The sequence below is a fragment of the Pantherophis guttatus genome, chromosome 3 (assembly GCF_059756535.1).
Source record: "Pantherophis guttatus breed Tessera chromosome 3, ASM5975653v1, whole genome shotgun sequence".
NCBI lineage: Eukaryota > Metazoa > Chordata > Lepidosauria > Squamata > Colubridae > Pantherophis > Pantherophis guttatus.
The window spans coordinates 85,938,272-85,956,841 of record NC_142065.1 but is presented as its reverse complement, the minus strand read 5'-3'; the positions used below and the strand labels follow the sequence as shown (position 1 = coordinate 85,956,841).

Sequence of the window (18,570 nt, the reverse complement as noted above, 5' to 3'; positions counted from 1 at the left end):
AAAATTGGGGATCATGCAGGGGGGTCGTGCATGCGTGTGCCCATACCCATAATTCAATGTGCCCCACCCCCTGCACATGCGCGCGTGACACCCCCCCCTGCACTACCCCCACTTTTGGCACGCGATGGCACGGTGGGCCTGGTAGGCCTTTTTTCCGCCCTTCTCAGGCTCCAGAAGCTTTCTTGGAGCCTGGGGAGGGTGAAAACAGCCTTCCCTCCCCCACCTGGGAGGCCCTCCAGAGGCCGGAAACAGCCCATTTCCCGACTTCAGATGGGCCCAGAAGGCCCGAAAATTAGCTGGCCGGCGTGCATATGCGCGCTGGAGCTGAGTAGGGCAACGCTCGTGTGCCCACAGATATGGCTCCGCGTGCCACCTGCGGCACCCGTGCCATAGGTTCGCCATTACGGGTCTAAATAATGTCGATCATTAAGCAGATCACATGACGACCTAATTTTAAAACTTTTTTTGCAGCCATCGTTAAGCTAACACTGGGGTTGTTAAGTGAACCCACTGTTCACAATGGGCTTTTTTGCTGGAAATCAGAAGTGAACATCGGTTTCTGGCCAAAAAACCCATCATAAATTGTGGTCAGGAGACTTTTTGTAGGGAGATCCTGGAGGAAGGCAATGGCAACTCCCTTCTGTACAGTACTAACAAAACTATAAGAAATCGAGCTTGACTTAAGAACATTTTGTTTTAAGAAGACAATGGTGACCCGCATTCAAACTACATGGATACGTCCATCAAGTCACTAGGAGCCAAACTTAACTAGGATGCTTTTTCTTCCAAGTGCAAAAGTATAGTAGGATCTTCTGTAAATAATTCTGTTGCGAAATGTTTTCCTGCCAAACTTGAAAATAACAAGCTAAGATTAGAAGAGAGGGCCGGTTTGGTATAGTGGTTAATGACCAAGCTATAAACCAGGAGATCGAAGCCAGATGGGTGACCTTGATCTAGCCATTCTTTATCAATCCTAGGAAGGAGACAATAGCAAATTACTTCCAAAAAACCTTGTCATGAAAACTGCAAGGACTATTCCAATGGTGAAGCATTAAAAGAGAGCCAGTCTGGTGTAATGGTTAAGGCACCAGGCTAGAAAGTGGGAGACTGTGAATTTTAGTCCTGCCTGAGGCATGAAAGCCAGCTGGGTGACTTTGGGCCAATCATTCTCTCTCAGCCCAATCCACCTCACAGGGCTGTTGTGGGGAAATAGGAGGATGGAATAGTAGATATGTTCACTGCCATGACTTATTTCTAAAAATAATAAAGGCAGATATAAATACAGGTAATCCTCAACTTATGATCACAATTGAGCCCAAAATTTATGTTGCTAAGTGAGAAATTTGTTAAGTGAGTTTTGTGCCCCATTTTACGACTTTTCTTGCCATGTTTGTTAAGTGAATTACTACAGTTGTTAAAGTGAATCTGGTTTACTGGCTGTTAAGTGAATCTGGTTTCCCCATTGACTTTGCTTGCCAGAAGGTCGCAAAAGGGGGGCCATATGACTCCAGGACACTGCAACTGCAATAAATGTGTGTCAGTTGTCAAGCATCCGAATGTAAATCACATGACCATGGGGATGCTACAATGGCCATAAGTGTGAAACGGTCACTAAGCAAACTGTTGTAAGTCGAGGACCACCTGTAATAAAATAAAATAAAAATAAAATAAAATAAAATAAAATAAAAATATTAGAAGGCACATGGACAGCTGTATAACAGTCTAGAGCAGACTTTCTCCCCTTACCCCATTACAAGAATAGCGACAGGACCACAAAAACATTCAAGAGGAAAAACTCGGCAGCTTTGGTGGCTCCCTTTCCTTCTGTATTGCCCACCTGAATCACCACGCTAGAATGCCTGTTTTTACCCAGGGTGCAATTAGAAATGCTTTTGAGGCTATGAGAGGATTTTCTTTACTAACTGGGTGGGCATTTCCTTTTTTCCGTCGCTTGCACGGGAAAGGAAATACAAAAAAAGTCACCTGCTCAGGTGTTGCAATCACACACGCACACGCCTAACCTGGGAATCTTCCACGCGGGAAAAAAACCCTGCTCGCTAAGACCCATTGAACTCCAGTCACACAGGAGAATGGGAAACGCGCAACCTTCTGTCCTTCGCCAAGAAGATCCCATTTATTCTTATGTTATGCGTTATAATTCACGTGCCGCCGCATCTCCCTGACTCTGGGCGCTTGCCTCCCTCCAGCTCGGAATTGTGGTAAAACTTTGCACGCCCGCCGCGAGCGCCTCGTTCCCGGAAAGGCAAACAAAGGCAAGGCATGCGGAGAAACCCAGGCGCAAAGGCGCGCGGCGACTCTTGCAGGGGAGGCCCTTCAGACCCAGTGCCGCTTTGCGGACCGGGAGGGCAGCGCGCTAAACCCGAGGTTGGGATACCTTTGGCTAAACCTGTAACCCGCACCCAGCTGCAGCCCTGCCCGGCCCAGCCCAGCCTTCCCGACCTGGCTTCCCGGGTCTGGCAAAGCAGGAAGGAGCCGCCCAAGTTGCCCCAGCACCCAAAGCGGCGGAGGTGGGAAAGGAGGGAGCAGCATGGCGTGCTACAGAGGCGAGTATTCGGTAAGAGACCAAGCGCGGTATTTCCTTGAGGGGGGTTTAGAGGGGTGGCGGGAATAGGGTGCCCCCCCCACCCCATTGCTGGAGGAACTTTGGTGGGCAGGTCGGAGACGGAAAAAACTGCTTCGGCCGGTTAGCAGCGGCCCGGGATGTACCTAATGACGCGGGAATGTGGCGTTTTCTCCCCCCACATACACACACCGGTTACGCGCGGAGGCGGCGCTGCCCGCGAAAGCAAACTGCGGTGCCTCCCTAGCCGACAGGTGCAAGCAAAAACGGTATCGCTTCCACCGTAACGAGGCCTCTTCCCGCGGCGACGGTTTTTTGTTTTTTCCCCCTTGTGCATTTGTACCGGGGGAGGAAGGGACGAGCTCCGTTGGTTTTGCAAGGAAACTCAGCTCGGTTGGCGAGTTGAGAAAAAAAAAGCTGCAGTGCGAGGAAAAGCAGAGTTTCTCCGTAACTGAATGGGTGCCGCTAGCAAAGGTCGACTGGTTTTCAGGGATTCTTAAAGAAGGAGCTCTATCCTACCCTACCCTACCCTACCCTGCCCTGCCCTGCCCGGGGCAAAAAGGTTTGGTCTGCTTGCACCTCGGTGGATCTGATTAGGTCCCATTGAGCTGGGATAGTCACTGAATGGCGTTGGATCCGTCGTTAGTGCTTAAACGAATCATTTCGGCAAAATTGTGCTGATAGAATGAAGAAGTATCACCTACACTGCCTTGTTTTCTTTGGGGGTGGGTGGGGGGGGAGGCATGATATAAAAATAATGTAATTGGTACTGCGTTCAGTTCATGACCTGTGTAGCTTATTTATTTATTTATCCATTAAGGTTCTATCCGATGTTTTCTGCAAGAGTTAATGTTGGAAATCACATTCTGCAATCCCTTTTCCCCCCAAAGTTAGTTGTATTGAGAGTTAATGACTAGCCTCAAGTTACCTACCCTCTTATATCTAAATTTTACGGATATAAGAGAGTACAGTATTTGTAGCTCAGAGTTGAACTGTGGTCCTTGGTATTCTCTGAGTTCAGTTGTTTTCTTACCCATTAGCAAACTAGGTAACATCAGCAGTGCTTAGTAAGAATAGAGTTTGTTCTTATTTTATATACTTGCCCTGTCAATGTTGATGGAAGTGGTCTTGAGAGTATATAAAATGAGAGCAAACTCCACTCCCTACGGTACTAGTACTGATGAAGTTATCTAGATTGGTAATGAAACCTCTGCAAGAAAACAATCAAATTTAGAGAACACCAAGCATCTCACAGTTAAATTTTAATTGTAAGCAGCCCAGAGTTGCTTTTCAGAATGAGATGGACATCATATAAATTTAATAAATTAATAAAAATAAAGAGGAATCTGAACCAGGTTCTCTAGCTCTTTGTGGTCACGAGTGGGAAGTGGTGTGATTTGCCATGAAACTTTAGTCAAAACACTTACATGTCATGTAATTGCGGTAATTATATTTACATTTTCTTATGATGTCTTATCAGTTGAGTCCTAGAGAATGCTGTCCTAAGAATACAGGTAATCCTCAATTTACAACCATTTGTTTAGTGACCGTTTGAAGTTACAACAGCACTGAAAAAAGTGATTTATGACCGTTTTCACACATAACTGTTGCTATATCCCTGTAGTCATGTGACCGAAATTCAGGCACTTCGGCATGTATTTATGACGGTTTTAATGCCCTGGGGTCATGTGATCATCTTTTGGGACCTTCTGACAAGTGAAGTCAATGGGGAAGCCAGATTCACTTAACAACTGTGTTACTGACTTAACAACTGCAGTGATTCACTTAACAACTGTGGCAAGAAAGGTCATAATATAGGGGAAAATGCCCTTAACTATTGCTTAGCAACAGAAACTTTGGATTCAATTGTGGTCGTAAGTCAAGGACTACTTGTAAGTTCTTGTTTGTTTCAGTAACATATTGAGCAATTATGCAATACATCTCAATAAAGCTGTTCACTGTATTTGAAAGAGGTGCTTTGCAACATGCAGGAATAGGAACAACAACAAAAAAATCTTTGAAGTTTTATAGCAGCCACATGTTTTGTAAGGCTACTTTAGAAGTACTTCCCCATATGTCTCTGCATGCATACGCTACTTTGCTTTGCAGAAGAGAAAAGCAAAATATTTGTTGTATACATGCATGTGTTTTGATGTTTATGTACAACAACCACAAAAGGATAAAAGCAACCATTTCCATCGGTCATTTATATATGTATTACATATCTAAACAGCACTTCTTAAGGCATACAACGAATCACTAGAATGCATTTTATGAATTGTAAAAAAATATCGCTAAAATCTGCAGCAAAAGTTTAATCACAAGAGAACTCAAGGATATTCTCTCTTAAAGCCATATAGCACACTTCAATTGGCAGGGGAGACAAGGACCTTACAGGACAGTGATGGCTAACCTTTTTGTCCTCGCGTGCCAATAGTCATAATGCAATGTGCATGCGCATGACTGCCATGCATGCTTGCGCATGTGCTGCAGAGACCCAAAAACTAGCTGGCTGGTGGGAGGCGTGCATGCATGTGCGATGGAGCTGAGCTGGGGTGACGGCTTGCGTGCCTGCCGAGTGGGCTCTGCATGCCACAGGTTCGCCATCACGGTTATATGAAAATCTTGATGTATATAGGTTAACTATTAGAGAAGTTACTTCAGGTAATTCCTCCAGTTCATTTAGGGACTCAAAGTTATTTTTTTTTTGTTAATTCCTGTAACATTTAAATTTATAATCTGATACTTGTTTGCTTGGTACAGATTAAACTAAAATGATTATAATCTGATGCTTGCGTGCTTTGTGCAGATTAAACTAAAATGAGTGACCAAGATTTATCCATTGGATGCCATGCAAAAGAATACAACGTCTATCTAAACATCCTTAATGTTGAATGAATCTTAAAATACATCCTATTTGTGAATCTTAGATTTCTGAAGATAGATTTCCTGAATCAAGAAAGTGGAGACCATTGATACATAGGAAATGCACAGACAAATTTTGGTTGATAATATTTTTCCTCTTTTGGGCAGGTTTGGTAAGTAGAGTTCCTGTTGAAATAAATGTGTTGAAAAGAATGAGATGTGATTGAAATTGTTAGTGAATAATCTGATAAAAATATTTCTTTATTCAACTGCAGTGGGTACTCTTTGAGTATATCAATATCTCTGGAAGCAAAATTTTGCAATATTTTATCTTGGTTTTGTGACTGTCTATTGATTATGCTATAGCAGGGTGCAGTAGCATAGCAGTTTCAGTATTTTACCACAATTGAATATGTTTCTCTTAAGAAAAATGGCTGTGACCCAGCTCATTGCCAAATTCCTGTACATAAAGGTATAGATATGGGGAAATCAAATTTGACATCAGACTGTTTAATCCCCTTTTAGCAAGAGGTCCTCCTCTCTCCCATATTCCTATAGACTAGAATAATTATTAGGTCAGGGAACCTTAGTCCTTTCTGAGTTTGGTTGTTTTCTTGCAGATGTTTCATTGCCCAAACTAGGTAACATTATCAGTGCCAGTTAGAAGTGGGATTTGCTCTGAGTTTATTTTGGAGTTAATCTATGCTGATTGCTGGTAGGGAGGTGTTTTAGTCTTTTTGTTCCCTTTTTGGCTTGTTGATTGTCTCTTTTGCATAGTAAGTAGATATTGTTTATGTCCATATGTCTATTGATGGGTAATTTGTCAGAGTATGAGACTTCTAGCATTTTTTGGACTTGGCTTGGTCTAGGATAGTCACAGTTGAAAGAATGGTTAATTTTGTCCACACGTTTTGAAATTAAAGATTTTTCATCATGTCTTCTGACTGCAACCACATGGAATCAGCGTAGCACATAAACCAACTAAAGCCCTTCAAACATCCTAAGTAAACCAAAAGACCTAGCAGCCCCAGAAGAAAAAACAGGAGTCATCTACAACACATAGTGCAGGGGTGTCAAACTGGCGGCCCGCAGGCCAGATGCATCACACACCGCAGGCCATGCCCATCCCAGCTCCACAAAGGGGAAAACATCACTAAATGTCACGTGACGCAGTGAGTTTGACACTAGTGATATAGTGTAATGTTGCAACAGGCACTACAAACAGGCAGAAGACTGACAGAATGCATCTATGAATACAAACTAGCAGTCAGAAAACATGATTAATTAACTCCAAAATTAACACCAGACCAGCAATCAAGTAAACAATATCTCAGTCAAGTAATGGTCAAACAAGCCAACAGTAAACAGGCCAACCAATGAATCTTTGACTCCCCCTCCTAATGCTGACAGGACAAGTCATTAGAACACGGATGTCAAACTCGCGGCATCATGTTGCTATCACATGACGTCACGGTGTTTTTCCCATTCGTGGACCTGGGGTGGGTGTGGCCTGTGTGTGACGCATCTGGCCCATGGGCCACCAGTTTGACATCCCTGCACTAGAATATAAACTGAGAGCAGCCCTACTATTAATTAGCACTGATGATGTTGCCTAGTTTGGGTAAAGGTAACTCTGGGTGGCTTAGAGTCATAAAAATATATTTTTTAATGCTAAAAAATAAAAGCAAGAATTAAAAACCAAGGACGCATGGGGAGAGCAAGGCGGAGTAGGGAGAGGTGGAATCTATTGTTACTCAATCAACCATCTCCACTGTGCTGTTCCCCCTTTAAATTTACCAATAAAGGAGATATTCTCCTTTATTAGTTATTTTAAGGTCATGTTTGGGACCAGCTCAGGAAGGGAAGGGAAAATCAGGCTGTCGCTTTCTGTTAAACTGGGGCTGGTTACTAATCTGAACATTTTATTTCTCTTTTCATTTGGAGGAGAGATTTTATGGGTATCAATAAATATTATTTGCCTTTCCTGATATGTTAAAGTTCTCCGTATTAGCAGAGAAGAAAATGTTTTAACTTTATCATATATCTCCCTATAACTGTAAGCAGAACATTTTATTATCTTTCCTCTCTATTTTCTTCTCTTCATCCAAAAAGTCTATGGAATTGTAAACACTAAGTATGTAAAGTAAAACTGTTTTTCAGTATAATCAGTGACTCCTGGAAATAGTTGAGAATCCAGTTGTCAGTAACTTTGCTGTTTGTGATTATCTGGGATTCTTTAAACTGATCTTATCAGCTATTGAGGTCACTTAAGTGGCTTGTGGATTTGAGTTGGAAAAAGCACCATATATTTCTGAACAAACCAGAAGGTAAGGGAAAAGTATACACCAAATGCATATATAATAATCTGTTACAGTTTCTGATAAATGCTTTACTTGACATAATTGCATTATAAAGGAATTATAAATATACTTAAGGGGTGAAATAGTTAACCCTTAATGTTCAGTAGAAGGAATGATATACGGTAAGTGTGGCAGGTCGATGTGAATTCCAAGAATAAAGTAGTGTGCATGTGCTTACAGATGTTTATAACAGGCTATGCTGTAACAGCTGGAGCTACAGAAAGGCTTATATTTGGATATGATAGCTATGGAAATGTTTGTGGTCGGAGGAACACACCTGTGGTTGGTGCACCTTTGTCAGGACAAGATATGAGAAACAAAAAGTGAGCAAATTATTACTTATAGTATTTTAACATCATGTCTATTATATTTGAAGTGAAATTTGATTCTTCAAAAATCCATAATTGGTGTGGCTACAGGTATTTTACACAAAGAAAAAAATGCATAAATATCCTAAAGCAACAATGATATTTTGCTAAGATTCAATATATTTGGAAATCCTCTTAAGCCTTAAAATCATCCTTTTGTTTAATATATTATTAGAGTTTATCCTATATACAGTATTGGTCAGAATAAAATTGCAGTAGTATGCAGTATGAAACATATTAAAGAGAAATTCGTTTTTGCTTTCAGTTTTTAAAAAATCTGCTTTCGATGCCTAGGTAAAAATTGTAGGTAAAGTATAACGCATATTTGATTCTTAAATAGAGATTTTCTCTCCGATCCTTAGATTTGTGTTCTATTTGAATTCCTGTGGTTTGGAAAAAAAAAACTTTAACATCAAATCAACTGCATTATGTGTATCAAGCTGTCCACAGGAGCAACTGAATTATTTGGAAGATATCCAGCTATTTGCAAACAACAATGGTATGAGAACAAATATATGAGTTCCTTTATTTGCAAGGTTTTGTGTATATATCTTTACCTAATATCTATCTATCTATCTATCTATCTATCTATCTATCTATCTATCTATCTAAAATTTATATTGCTTAGCACATTGTAAGCCGCCCTGGGTCTCCGGACAAGGGCGGCATATAAATCAAATTAAAAAAAAAAAAATTACTGACAGAGAAATAAAGGGAGACTAATTTGTCATGAAAGCGACTGCCTGAGGACTCCTGGATTGGGGCTGAAAGGCGAAAGGAAGCAGTATGCTCCTTCCCATATTTGAGTAGACCAGGTTGCTTCGATAGAAAACCCATATACATATACATATACATATACATATACATATACATATACATATACATACACACACACACACACACACACACACACACACACACACACATATATATATATATATATATATATATATATATATATATATGTTTGCATTACTGTTCTAGCCAGGGTTTTTTCTACGTAAATCAAGATGTTTGTATTGCCATAGTTAAGTGACATCTCAAATCACTATTTTCTAGGCTTTATCAGACATTTAAGCAGCATTATGTTATCTGCTGTAAGACTTAAGGGAGACTAAGATAGATCTATTTCGGTCTTATAAGGCCTTTTCAGTCAGCCACACCCTCATTTTATGACTCCTCCCTGTAAAGGTCAAATAAGAACAGTAATACACATATAGACCTACGAAAAAAGAACAAAATAAATATTTGACCTTTACAGGGAGGAGTCATAAAATGAGGGTATGGCTGACTGAAGAGGCCTTATAAGGCCGAAATAGATCTATCTTAGTCTCCCTTAAGTCTTACAGCAGACAACATAATGCTGCTTAAATGTCTGATAAAGCCTAGAAAATAGTGATTTGAGATGTCACTTAACTATGGCAATACAAGCATCTTGATTTACGTAGGAAAAACCCTGGCTAGAACAGTAATGCACATATAGACCTACGAAAAAAAGAACTAAATAAATATATATGTTTTCGTAGATTTTCACGGGTAGAGGTATGCAAGTTTTGGTATATTCAGGTCTTTTCCCATGTAAGATTGAGTGTATCTTGGCGACGTTTCAATGAGATCCCACTTGTCATCTTCAGGCTGGTGTCTTCGGCTTCGTGCTTGTGCGAGGAAAGCGTGATCGGAGCTACCGTGCTTGTGCGCTTTCCTCGCCGAAGACACCAGCCTGAAGATGACGAGTGGGATCTTACATGGGAAAAGACCCAAATACACCAAAACTTGCATACCTCTATCTGTGAAAATCTACGAAAACACACACACACACATATATAATTAAAAAAAAATTATATATATAATTAAAAATTTATATATATATATATATATATATATATATATATATATATATGTATGTATGTATGTATGTATGTATGTATATATATATATATATATAATTAAAATATTAAACTTATTAAAATTTCTAAAAATTAACATGGGCTTTAAAATTATCAATTTACATGGATTTTTGTAATAAAATGAATATTTTGCCCAGTTTACTGATTCTGCTTTCTCCTTTTTTCATTTTTATGTCTTTTAATTATATTTTAGTTTTGCTATAACTTTAATCTTTAAAAAATTATAAGTGTGATCTATATTTTCCTTAAAAAAATGGAACAAATCAGTAAAAATAATTCCAACACTGCACATGATTATGAACATATTTTATGGGTTTGTTTTCTGTAGGATCTTGCCTTTGCGTTTACAGTTTGAATGCTAGCAGTTGTATACACAGATCCAAAGCTTCTGATCTTTGTCCCACCTTACCAGTGCCACCAAGGTAAGAACAACTGTGGGTATTATTTACATAGAATGAAATGCATTCAGTTCACTAGTTTTGCATTGAAAAGTTCTCTTTTTCAGAACAAAACTCAGTAGTTTCAACGAAGGAATATTTAAAATATTCTGCATATTCTAAGCACTCTACAGGTAGTCCTTGACTCCCAGTGGCACTTGTGATTGCTAAGTAATGTAGTTAAAACTATATTCCTTAGCAATTGAAGCACATTGCTTAGTGATGGCAACCTCTGCAGTCCACTTGGCATCATTCACTGAATTCCATAGTTGTTGAACAAAACAACTTATTGCCAGCTTCCCACAATCAATGGGAAAGCTGGCAAGAAGATGCAAGTCCCAAGCTCTCAGGCAATAAGTGGCTGCTATCAGGTGGGGGAAGATATGAGAACGGGTGCAGGGGAACGTTGAGGAGGGTGCATGAGAGGCTGTACACAGTATGGGAAAGTGTATATGAAGATGCGAGGGAGTGTGTGACTTTCATTCCAGTGTGTTCACTTTTTAACTTTTATTATATATATTTTTTAATTGTTCCAGTTTATCTTTTCCGCTGTTTAATCGATGTGTTCCACGGAACTTCGAATGCTATTCCAATTTCACACCTGTATTAATAGATGTGGTAAATGAGGTGGACTTCTTTCATCGTATTCTGGGTGGGCTTATGGCAGGAAGAGATACGGTAACGGGACTCTGCATCCTTTCATTGGGTAAGTTGAGTCTTCATTTATTTCATGTAAAAATTATTTGTATTTATCTTTTAAAAAGTTATTAGTGCATACAAGATATATGCAACTTTGCTCTGTTATTTATCTTCAAACAAATAAAGGCAAAATTCCCCATGAAGAAAAATATATCTGATCATATATTTAGTTGAAAAATCCTCCATTCTCCATATCAATAATGTATTTCAATGAGTAATAGAGGGTTTTCTTATTAAGGTATATAAAAGGTAGAGAATATTTATCCTAAAGAAAAAATACCCATATCAACGTTGCACAAATGGGATAAAAACACAAAATCTATCCAAAATCATAGCCAAGCCTTTATAAGACTACCAGATGAATCCAGAAAGGTGTGCAAACTTTTGAATTGCAGAAATTTCTCTGAATGGTATATTTTAAAAAATGGAATAGAGAAGGAAGAATAGAAGCTCATATGTAATTTTTACAAAATCTGTTCATAAAACAGCTGCTGCTGGGAAGAATTGGTGTGCATCAGTGGTGGGTTTCAGAAAATTTTGCTACCAGTTCGGTGGGCATGGCTAGGTGTGGACATATGACTGAGTGGGCATGGCCAATTTGACGTCACCCATACCCACTCAGTCACATAACCCCCCCCCCCAACCTAGCCACGCCAACAGGAAAAGGTAGGAAATTTTTCAGAATTTCCAGCTATCTACTCCCACCCTCCCTTCGCCAGTCACCCCCGTTTCCCTTCCTTTAGCGGCCCCGGCCCTAGCCCCACTTTCTCCCCCACCACCACCTCTGTTCGGGCTGCTTACTTTCCACGGCAGCTGGTCCAGAGTCCAGAAGGCAAGCTGACCAAAGTTTTCGGCGGCCACCAGCCAGCCGCTGCTGCTGGAAAGCAGCTCTCAAAGAGGCGGTGGCTGGCTGCAGGCCGCCGAAAAGTATCAGAGGTCCCGGAAAAAGCTGCTGCGGTCGCCACCATGTTCTTTGCGAATGCGCATCCCATTGGACTTGCAAGGCAATGGGATGCACATGGTGGCGATGAACATGGCGGGGCAAGTGAACGGGGGACCGGTTTGGGGGTGTGGCCAGCTGGCCATTGCTACTGGTTCGGCAACCTTGGTCAAATTTCCACCAACTGTTCACGTGAAGCGGTGCGAACCGGCTGAATACCACCTCTGGTGTGCAGGATAATTATTACCAGTACTCAAAAAATTTCATTCTAACACGGGGGTGTCAAATTGGCGGCCCGCGGGCTGGATGCACCACACACAGGCCATGCCCATCCCAGCTCCACGAATGGGAACATTGCAAAATGTCACATGATGGCAACGTGACACTGAGAGTTTGACACCGTGTTTTAACACATTCAGAATTGAGCAGCAAATGAAATTCGGGTATAAATTTGAAGTGCTTATGAGCATTTAGTTCCATTTAGTAGTTTGATATTCAATATAAATATCAAAGTAAAGTAAGAAAACACATTTATCTCAATATTAATTGATATGATTAATAAAAAACAAAAGTTTCTTAATAATAAGAATTCTCCTAAGAACTAGGCCTTGTGTTTTTAAAATGCTTGTTTTTCAAGAAAGAAAATACAGGTAGTTCTCAGTTAACGGTCACTTGTTTAGTGACTATTTGAAGTTACAGTGATGAATGAGGGGGACTTAGAACAGGTCTTCATGGTTGCAGGCATTGCAGCATCCTTACAGTAATACGATTCAGGTTCTTGGCAACCAACTCACAATTATAGTGGTCACAGAGTCCCATGATTACGTGAACACCATTTGCTGGCTTCCAACAAGGGGGAAGGCAACAGGAGGTCACAAAATGACTATCAGATATGAGAGACGGGATTCACTTAATAGCAGCTATCATAGGTTAATGGAATCATGTGATGGTGAACTTTATGATCGCATTTGTTAGAATTCTCAGCCCCAGTTATTGTTAGTAAACAATGACTACCTGTAGTTTAATCATTATTAAAATATTATGAATTCTGGCCCTTTTTCTAAATTATGTCTTTTACTTTCTTTCAGAATTTAGCAATTAATAATCTGGTAATGAAAATACACACTCACATGATTCTTACAGACACATATGCACCTTATGAATGATTATCATGTATACTTTTTGTTGATTCAGAAAGATTAATACATGATATTTTAAAATTACAGTATGTAATTCAGTTTTTACAAAGAGGAAAATAATTCTGCAAATGCAATGAAAATAAAATAAACAGCATAAGAAAATTGGAAAGTTGTTCATGTATCCTTAAAAATAAACAATAATGAGTATAATAGAATCTAAATAAAAACATGGTACTGAATTGGAAGAGAAATTGCATTAATTTCTATCTCAAAGTGATAAGACCTGCATGAGGATATATAGAATTTATTGTTAATATCAAAGACAGCATGTGCACAGTGAAGCTGCCGTTGGATCCTGTAATATTTGGCAATTAAATTGGCAATGAATGTAATTTCCATCTCTAGATACAAAGAAAGTTTCCATGTACTCCACTTAATTAGCTTGTTAAAATAAGCAGTCTATTCTATTACTTCCATTGCAGTTTTGTCTGCCCTAATGATGTTAGCCTTCAGATGCATCAATATGCTCGTGGTCCATATTTTTCTTACACTGTTTGTATTTGGATTATTATGTAAGTATTTATAATTATAATTTAATTTACAATTTAGTAAAACTGACCTTCATGCCAAATTGTTTTATCAGCTATAGATTAACATGAGGGCTTTTCACTTCCTTTCATCCTGATAAAAATCTCCCATATCCTGAAAAACATAATCAGAAATCTTACAATGTAAAGAGCTACTTGCAGGGGGAAAAAAATTGAACATTCATGGTTCTTTCTATATTTCATTCAAAAACCACTAATAAATAAAGCAATTCAATGAAAAAATAGATCTGATTCTTCTGACACCTAGTTTACTAGCAAATGAAAAATAACTTCAATAGGATTTGTAGGTTAGTACTCAAACATGTACGTTGAATATGAAAGTCTCTGATATCTGAAGGGACTCAGAAGCATAAGAAAACTTAGAGAACTCTTGCTCTCTTCTTAATTATTTGATCAGGCATTCCTGACTCTTTTGAACATGTTTTAACATACCATATTTTTCAGACTATAAGATGCACTGGAGTATAAGATGCATCTAGATTTCAAAGAGGAAAACAAGAAAAAAAAATAGTTTTGGCCTCCATGTGTCTGGTTTTTGCCCTTCCTGGCCCCCAGGAGCACTCTGCAAGCCTCCCAAACCATCTGTGTGTCCCGCTTTTGCAAAAAACGGCCCGTTTTTTGGCTGCCTGAACCACCACACATCTTGCTTTTGCCCTCCCCAGCCCCCAGGAGCACTCTGCAGGCCTCCCAAACCCTTCATTTGTCCTGTTTTCACCAAAAAATGACTTGTTTTTGCAAAAAACAGGCCTGTTTTTATCTTCTTGACCTCCCCCCCCCCGTATCCCATTTTTACCCTCCCCAGACCCCAGGAGCACTCTGCAGGCCTCCCAAAACCTTAACTCGTCCTGTTTTTGCCAAAAAGGATGCTGTGGGGAGGGGTGATGGTTTCGGGAGGCCAAAAACAGAGCTGTATTTGGTCTGTAAGAGACATAGATATTTCTGCCCACTTTTTTGTGTGGGGGAAAGTGTGTCTTATAGTCTGAAAAATATGGTAAGTGTTTTTCAGAGTGCAGGGTGGTGGTGGAGAGAATTAGTAAAAAGTACCTATATTCCAAAAGACAAATATATGTGGAAAGAAAAATAAATTAATGAATGAAGTGCAAAAGTGAAATAAAATTCCAGATACCAAGCTATTTATTTCACTTTTTATTTATATATATATATTTATATATTTATTTTGTTCTATTTTACAAAAAAACAAACAAACCCTGAAGACCTCTTCTAGTCCAACCCCTTGCTCCACCATTCAAAACAAGTGACTGTCCTGTCTCTTAGAATGCAGGATAAGATAAGTCTTTGGCTATCACTGTGGATAGATCGCCCTGTTCTATGAAATAAAATGGAGGCGGGGGGCAGAAATTGAACCTCTGCCTTATTGCCAAATTGTGGAGTAATAGATCAGCTTTTTCAGCATCCAAAAAACATGCTACATTACCAAGAACCTGAAATCTTACCTAATTCTACCACATATTACAATAAGAACTATAGGAAACAGAGAAAAAATGTTTTACTGAAACTCATATGAGCTTTGCAAGTTTAAAGAGAGGAAATGATTTTCTGCCTAAAGTTTCCTCTCAAAAAGTTGTTTTTGATTTTCATTTAAACCAGTTATTGGTTCTTCCTACCATCTTTCCAACAATCTTTCTATCACTCAAGAATGATCTGTAACCGGCATTATTTATTATTAAACTATGCCACCCACCTTGCCAAAGGTGACTCTAGGTAGCTTACAGGCATTGATTAAAATGCACTATAAAATATTAAAACAATACATGAAGAGCTTAAATTTAAAAATTTAATCAAAATAAAATTAAACAGGATGGAGAGAGAGGGAGCAAAGTATGTTGTCAGCGTTCCAGAAAACCCCTGACTCCCAGTAAAGACGCGGAAGCAGGCATTTTCCAAAGTTCTCTTTACTAGAAATAGGTAAACTGGTACATCTGGGAAAACCCGAATCTGAAAAGCCCGGGCTTTCCTTCAGTAATACAAAGCTTCCAAAACCACCCCCTTTCTCCTCAATCGATGACATGCTCCAATCAACGTCCATTCCACCTCGACCCAGCACCTGACCCTCCTCCTCCAGATGCTGGATCACCCTGACCTTGACCGATAGGAAGAATGCTATTACGTCTACTAATTCCCCTCTCCTAAATCCCCCCTCCTACTTTCCCACACATGAGGAGGTGGCAGCATTGAAGCTTCCAGCCTAATATGGCTTCCAAGGCTGACATATGTACAGGGAAGAGTAGATGTTATCTACTCCATTAGCCACCTCCAAAATGCCACACCCCAATTGGGGCTCCAGGCTAGCTGGCACAACCAAGTTTTCAAGGCCAAAAGGGGAGGAGCAGATCTGACTTTGTGGGGCAAGATGTTCCAGAGGGCGGGAACCATGGCAGAAAAGCATCTTCTTCTAGATCCTGATGATAGAAATTCCTTGGCTGAAGATTCTCTAAGGCAGGGGTGTCAAACTCACGTCATCACATGACGTATCGTGACTTTTTTCCCCTTTACTAAACTGGGTGTGGCCAGTGTGTGATGCATCCGGGCCACGGGCCGCGAGTTTGACACCCCTGCTCCAAGGAGATAACAAACCCATGTGCCTTCATAAGAACCCAGTTACAATCAAACATCCTTAGCGGGTAATTGGAATAGAAGGTAATATGCATCAACATTATTGTCTCACAAAAATGCAAACTAGAGTAGAATTTTAGTTTGTGTTACCTTTTTTTGTATCAACCTAATTTTTTAGTCTCTTTGGAACTGCAGTTGAATCATGCTGAGTAAATGCTTGATGATAAGCTTAATATGCCAGTGCTGCTCTTTTATCTTTTAAATTAAATAAACATTGCTGGATTTCTGTGTTTGTTCTAGTTGTCTCAGGTGTTATGTGGTGGCTTTATTACAATAACAGCAGCGGACTCAGCATAGAATTAGAAACTGAAAAAGAAAATATGAAATTATTATATGGACTTTCTATTATATCTACAGTTATTGTGGTAAGGCATCTATGTATATTATCACTAATATTTTATGGATACTTTATTTGTATTTGTAAAATACACTGTACACAACTGACTCAAACCTTGTAGTAATATGGCTAGGAATGTATTCATTTTTAAAATCAAATTATTTGATTCTACCAGTTAACGAATGTCAGGGTACAATGGAATAGGACATATTTAAGTTGTATAGAGAGAAAACACACAGGTGCTGCACTTGTGGATTGTACCAATGTGAATTAGGCTTTTGTGTCCATCATCAGATTCAATTAATAGAGATTTGTAGGCCCCAAGCGTCAGTAGTAGCAATGATTTTGCCTCATTAACCACTATATCCAGTTGCTGGCACAAGAGGGCAGCAGATATCTCAAGGAAGACAGCTGCATTAACATTAACAATAATTTCCTGCTGTATAATTGTAGCTGTTTATATTTAGATCAGTAAGAAAACTTTAAAAAAAGAAGTATCTAACAAAACGTACTCATTTGTTGAAGTTATGTTTGAGCCTTTTCAATGGTTTTCACAGTGTATCTTTTTCACATTTTCTTGGGCAGAGGTATGGTGCAAAACTGATAATGGTATTGAAAAGTTTATCTCTCTGTTGGTGCATTTATAATGTAGATTTGTAAGATTCCTCATCTCAAAATTATTTGGTTAGTGGACAAATGAAAAATTAAGTACAGTTCCTAGACTTCATTCTCATTTGGTAATAAAAACATTCTAATGCATTATTTTTCTTTTTATAGGTGATTCTAATTGTCTTGATAGTGTTATTAAGGAAGAAGATTCACTTGATTATTCAGCTCTTTCAGGCTGCCAATAAAATAATTGGCAAAGCCCCCTTTTTGTATTTTCAGCCTGTTTGGACATTTGTAATACTTATTTTATTCTGGATGTACTGGGTGGCTGTGCTCCTTAGCTTAGGAACTGCAGGTCAGTAATGTTACATCAATTCTCTTTGCTTCATAAATATATCGTTTTCCCCTGATGATCAAAAGTTATTAAAATTGTCCCAAGGTGCGTAAATATGTTTGTGCATCAGTGTTGCGCAAGCTATTTTGTTTTCTAGAATTGCAAAATACTCTACTGTGGATCTAGAACCAGTCAAGCTAAACCCTACATTGTTACCTGATTAATATAGATTGGCTTAAGTTGTAATTATATGAACAGCATATCCTAGCCATGTGTATTTACTTCTCTTGGTCTCCTGTTATTTGACCTTAAGATAAAAACAGCATTTCCTACAAAAAGAGAAAATAGTTGCAATTAAGGAGGCTTGGGTGGTTATGGTTTTGAGCAGTGGTGGGATTCAAATAATTTAAAAATCAGTTCTCTTCCCTAATGATTTCTTCCAACAACCAGTTCAGCAAACTGCTCAGAAAGTTAACAACAAAGAAGAAAGTGAATTCTATCTTGTGTGGCACCAGTGGTATCAATGGCTGGAAAAGAAAATCAGTACAAATATAGATGAAAGAAAATAGGGTAGAAAAAATAAAACCGGAAATAAATAAATAAAGAGGAGATGCAAGATTATTTCTAATCTAAAACATCTGAATTGACAATGTATTACTTATATATTAACTTATAAAGCAATATATATTCTGATGATGATCAAAACATATATGTAAAGTATGGTGTGGGTAGGTTGGTGGTGGGAACTCGTT

At 39.1% G+C, this 18,570-nt stretch overlaps 1 protein-coding gene across 3 annotated transcripts in view; it reads left to right on the top strand.

Annotated features, from left to right (window-relative positions):
* The first annotated feature begins 2,056 nt into the window (after nt 1-2,056).
* Nucleotides 2,057-18,570, top strand: part of SLC44A3 (solute carrier family 44 member 3) — a 41,896-nt gene continuing 25,382 nt past the window's right edge. Inside the window, exons 1-9 of one of the 3 annotated variants that reach the window (XM_034437283.3) lie at nt 2,057-2,575; nt 5,512-5,619; nt 7,987-8,129; nt 8,537-8,673; nt 10,410-10,503; nt 11,055-11,224; nt 13,779-13,868; nt 16,779-16,903; nt 17,653-17,839. In XM_034437283.3, coding sequence (XP_034293174.1) covers nt 2,549-2,575; nt 5,512-5,619; nt 7,987-8,129; nt 8,537-8,673; nt 10,410-10,503; nt 11,055-11,224; nt 13,779-13,868; nt 16,779-16,903; nt 17,653-17,839 — 1,081 coding nt within the window. In that variant the 5' untranslated portion in view covers nt 2,057-2,548. The remainder of the gene's footprint in view (nt 2,576-5,511; nt 5,620-7,986; nt 8,130-8,536; nt 8,674-10,409; nt 10,504-11,054; nt 11,225-13,778; nt 13,869-16,778; nt 16,904-17,652; nt 17,840-18,570) is intronic. The other 2 variants (XM_087889984.1, XM_034437284.3) reach the window with 2 other exon arrangements.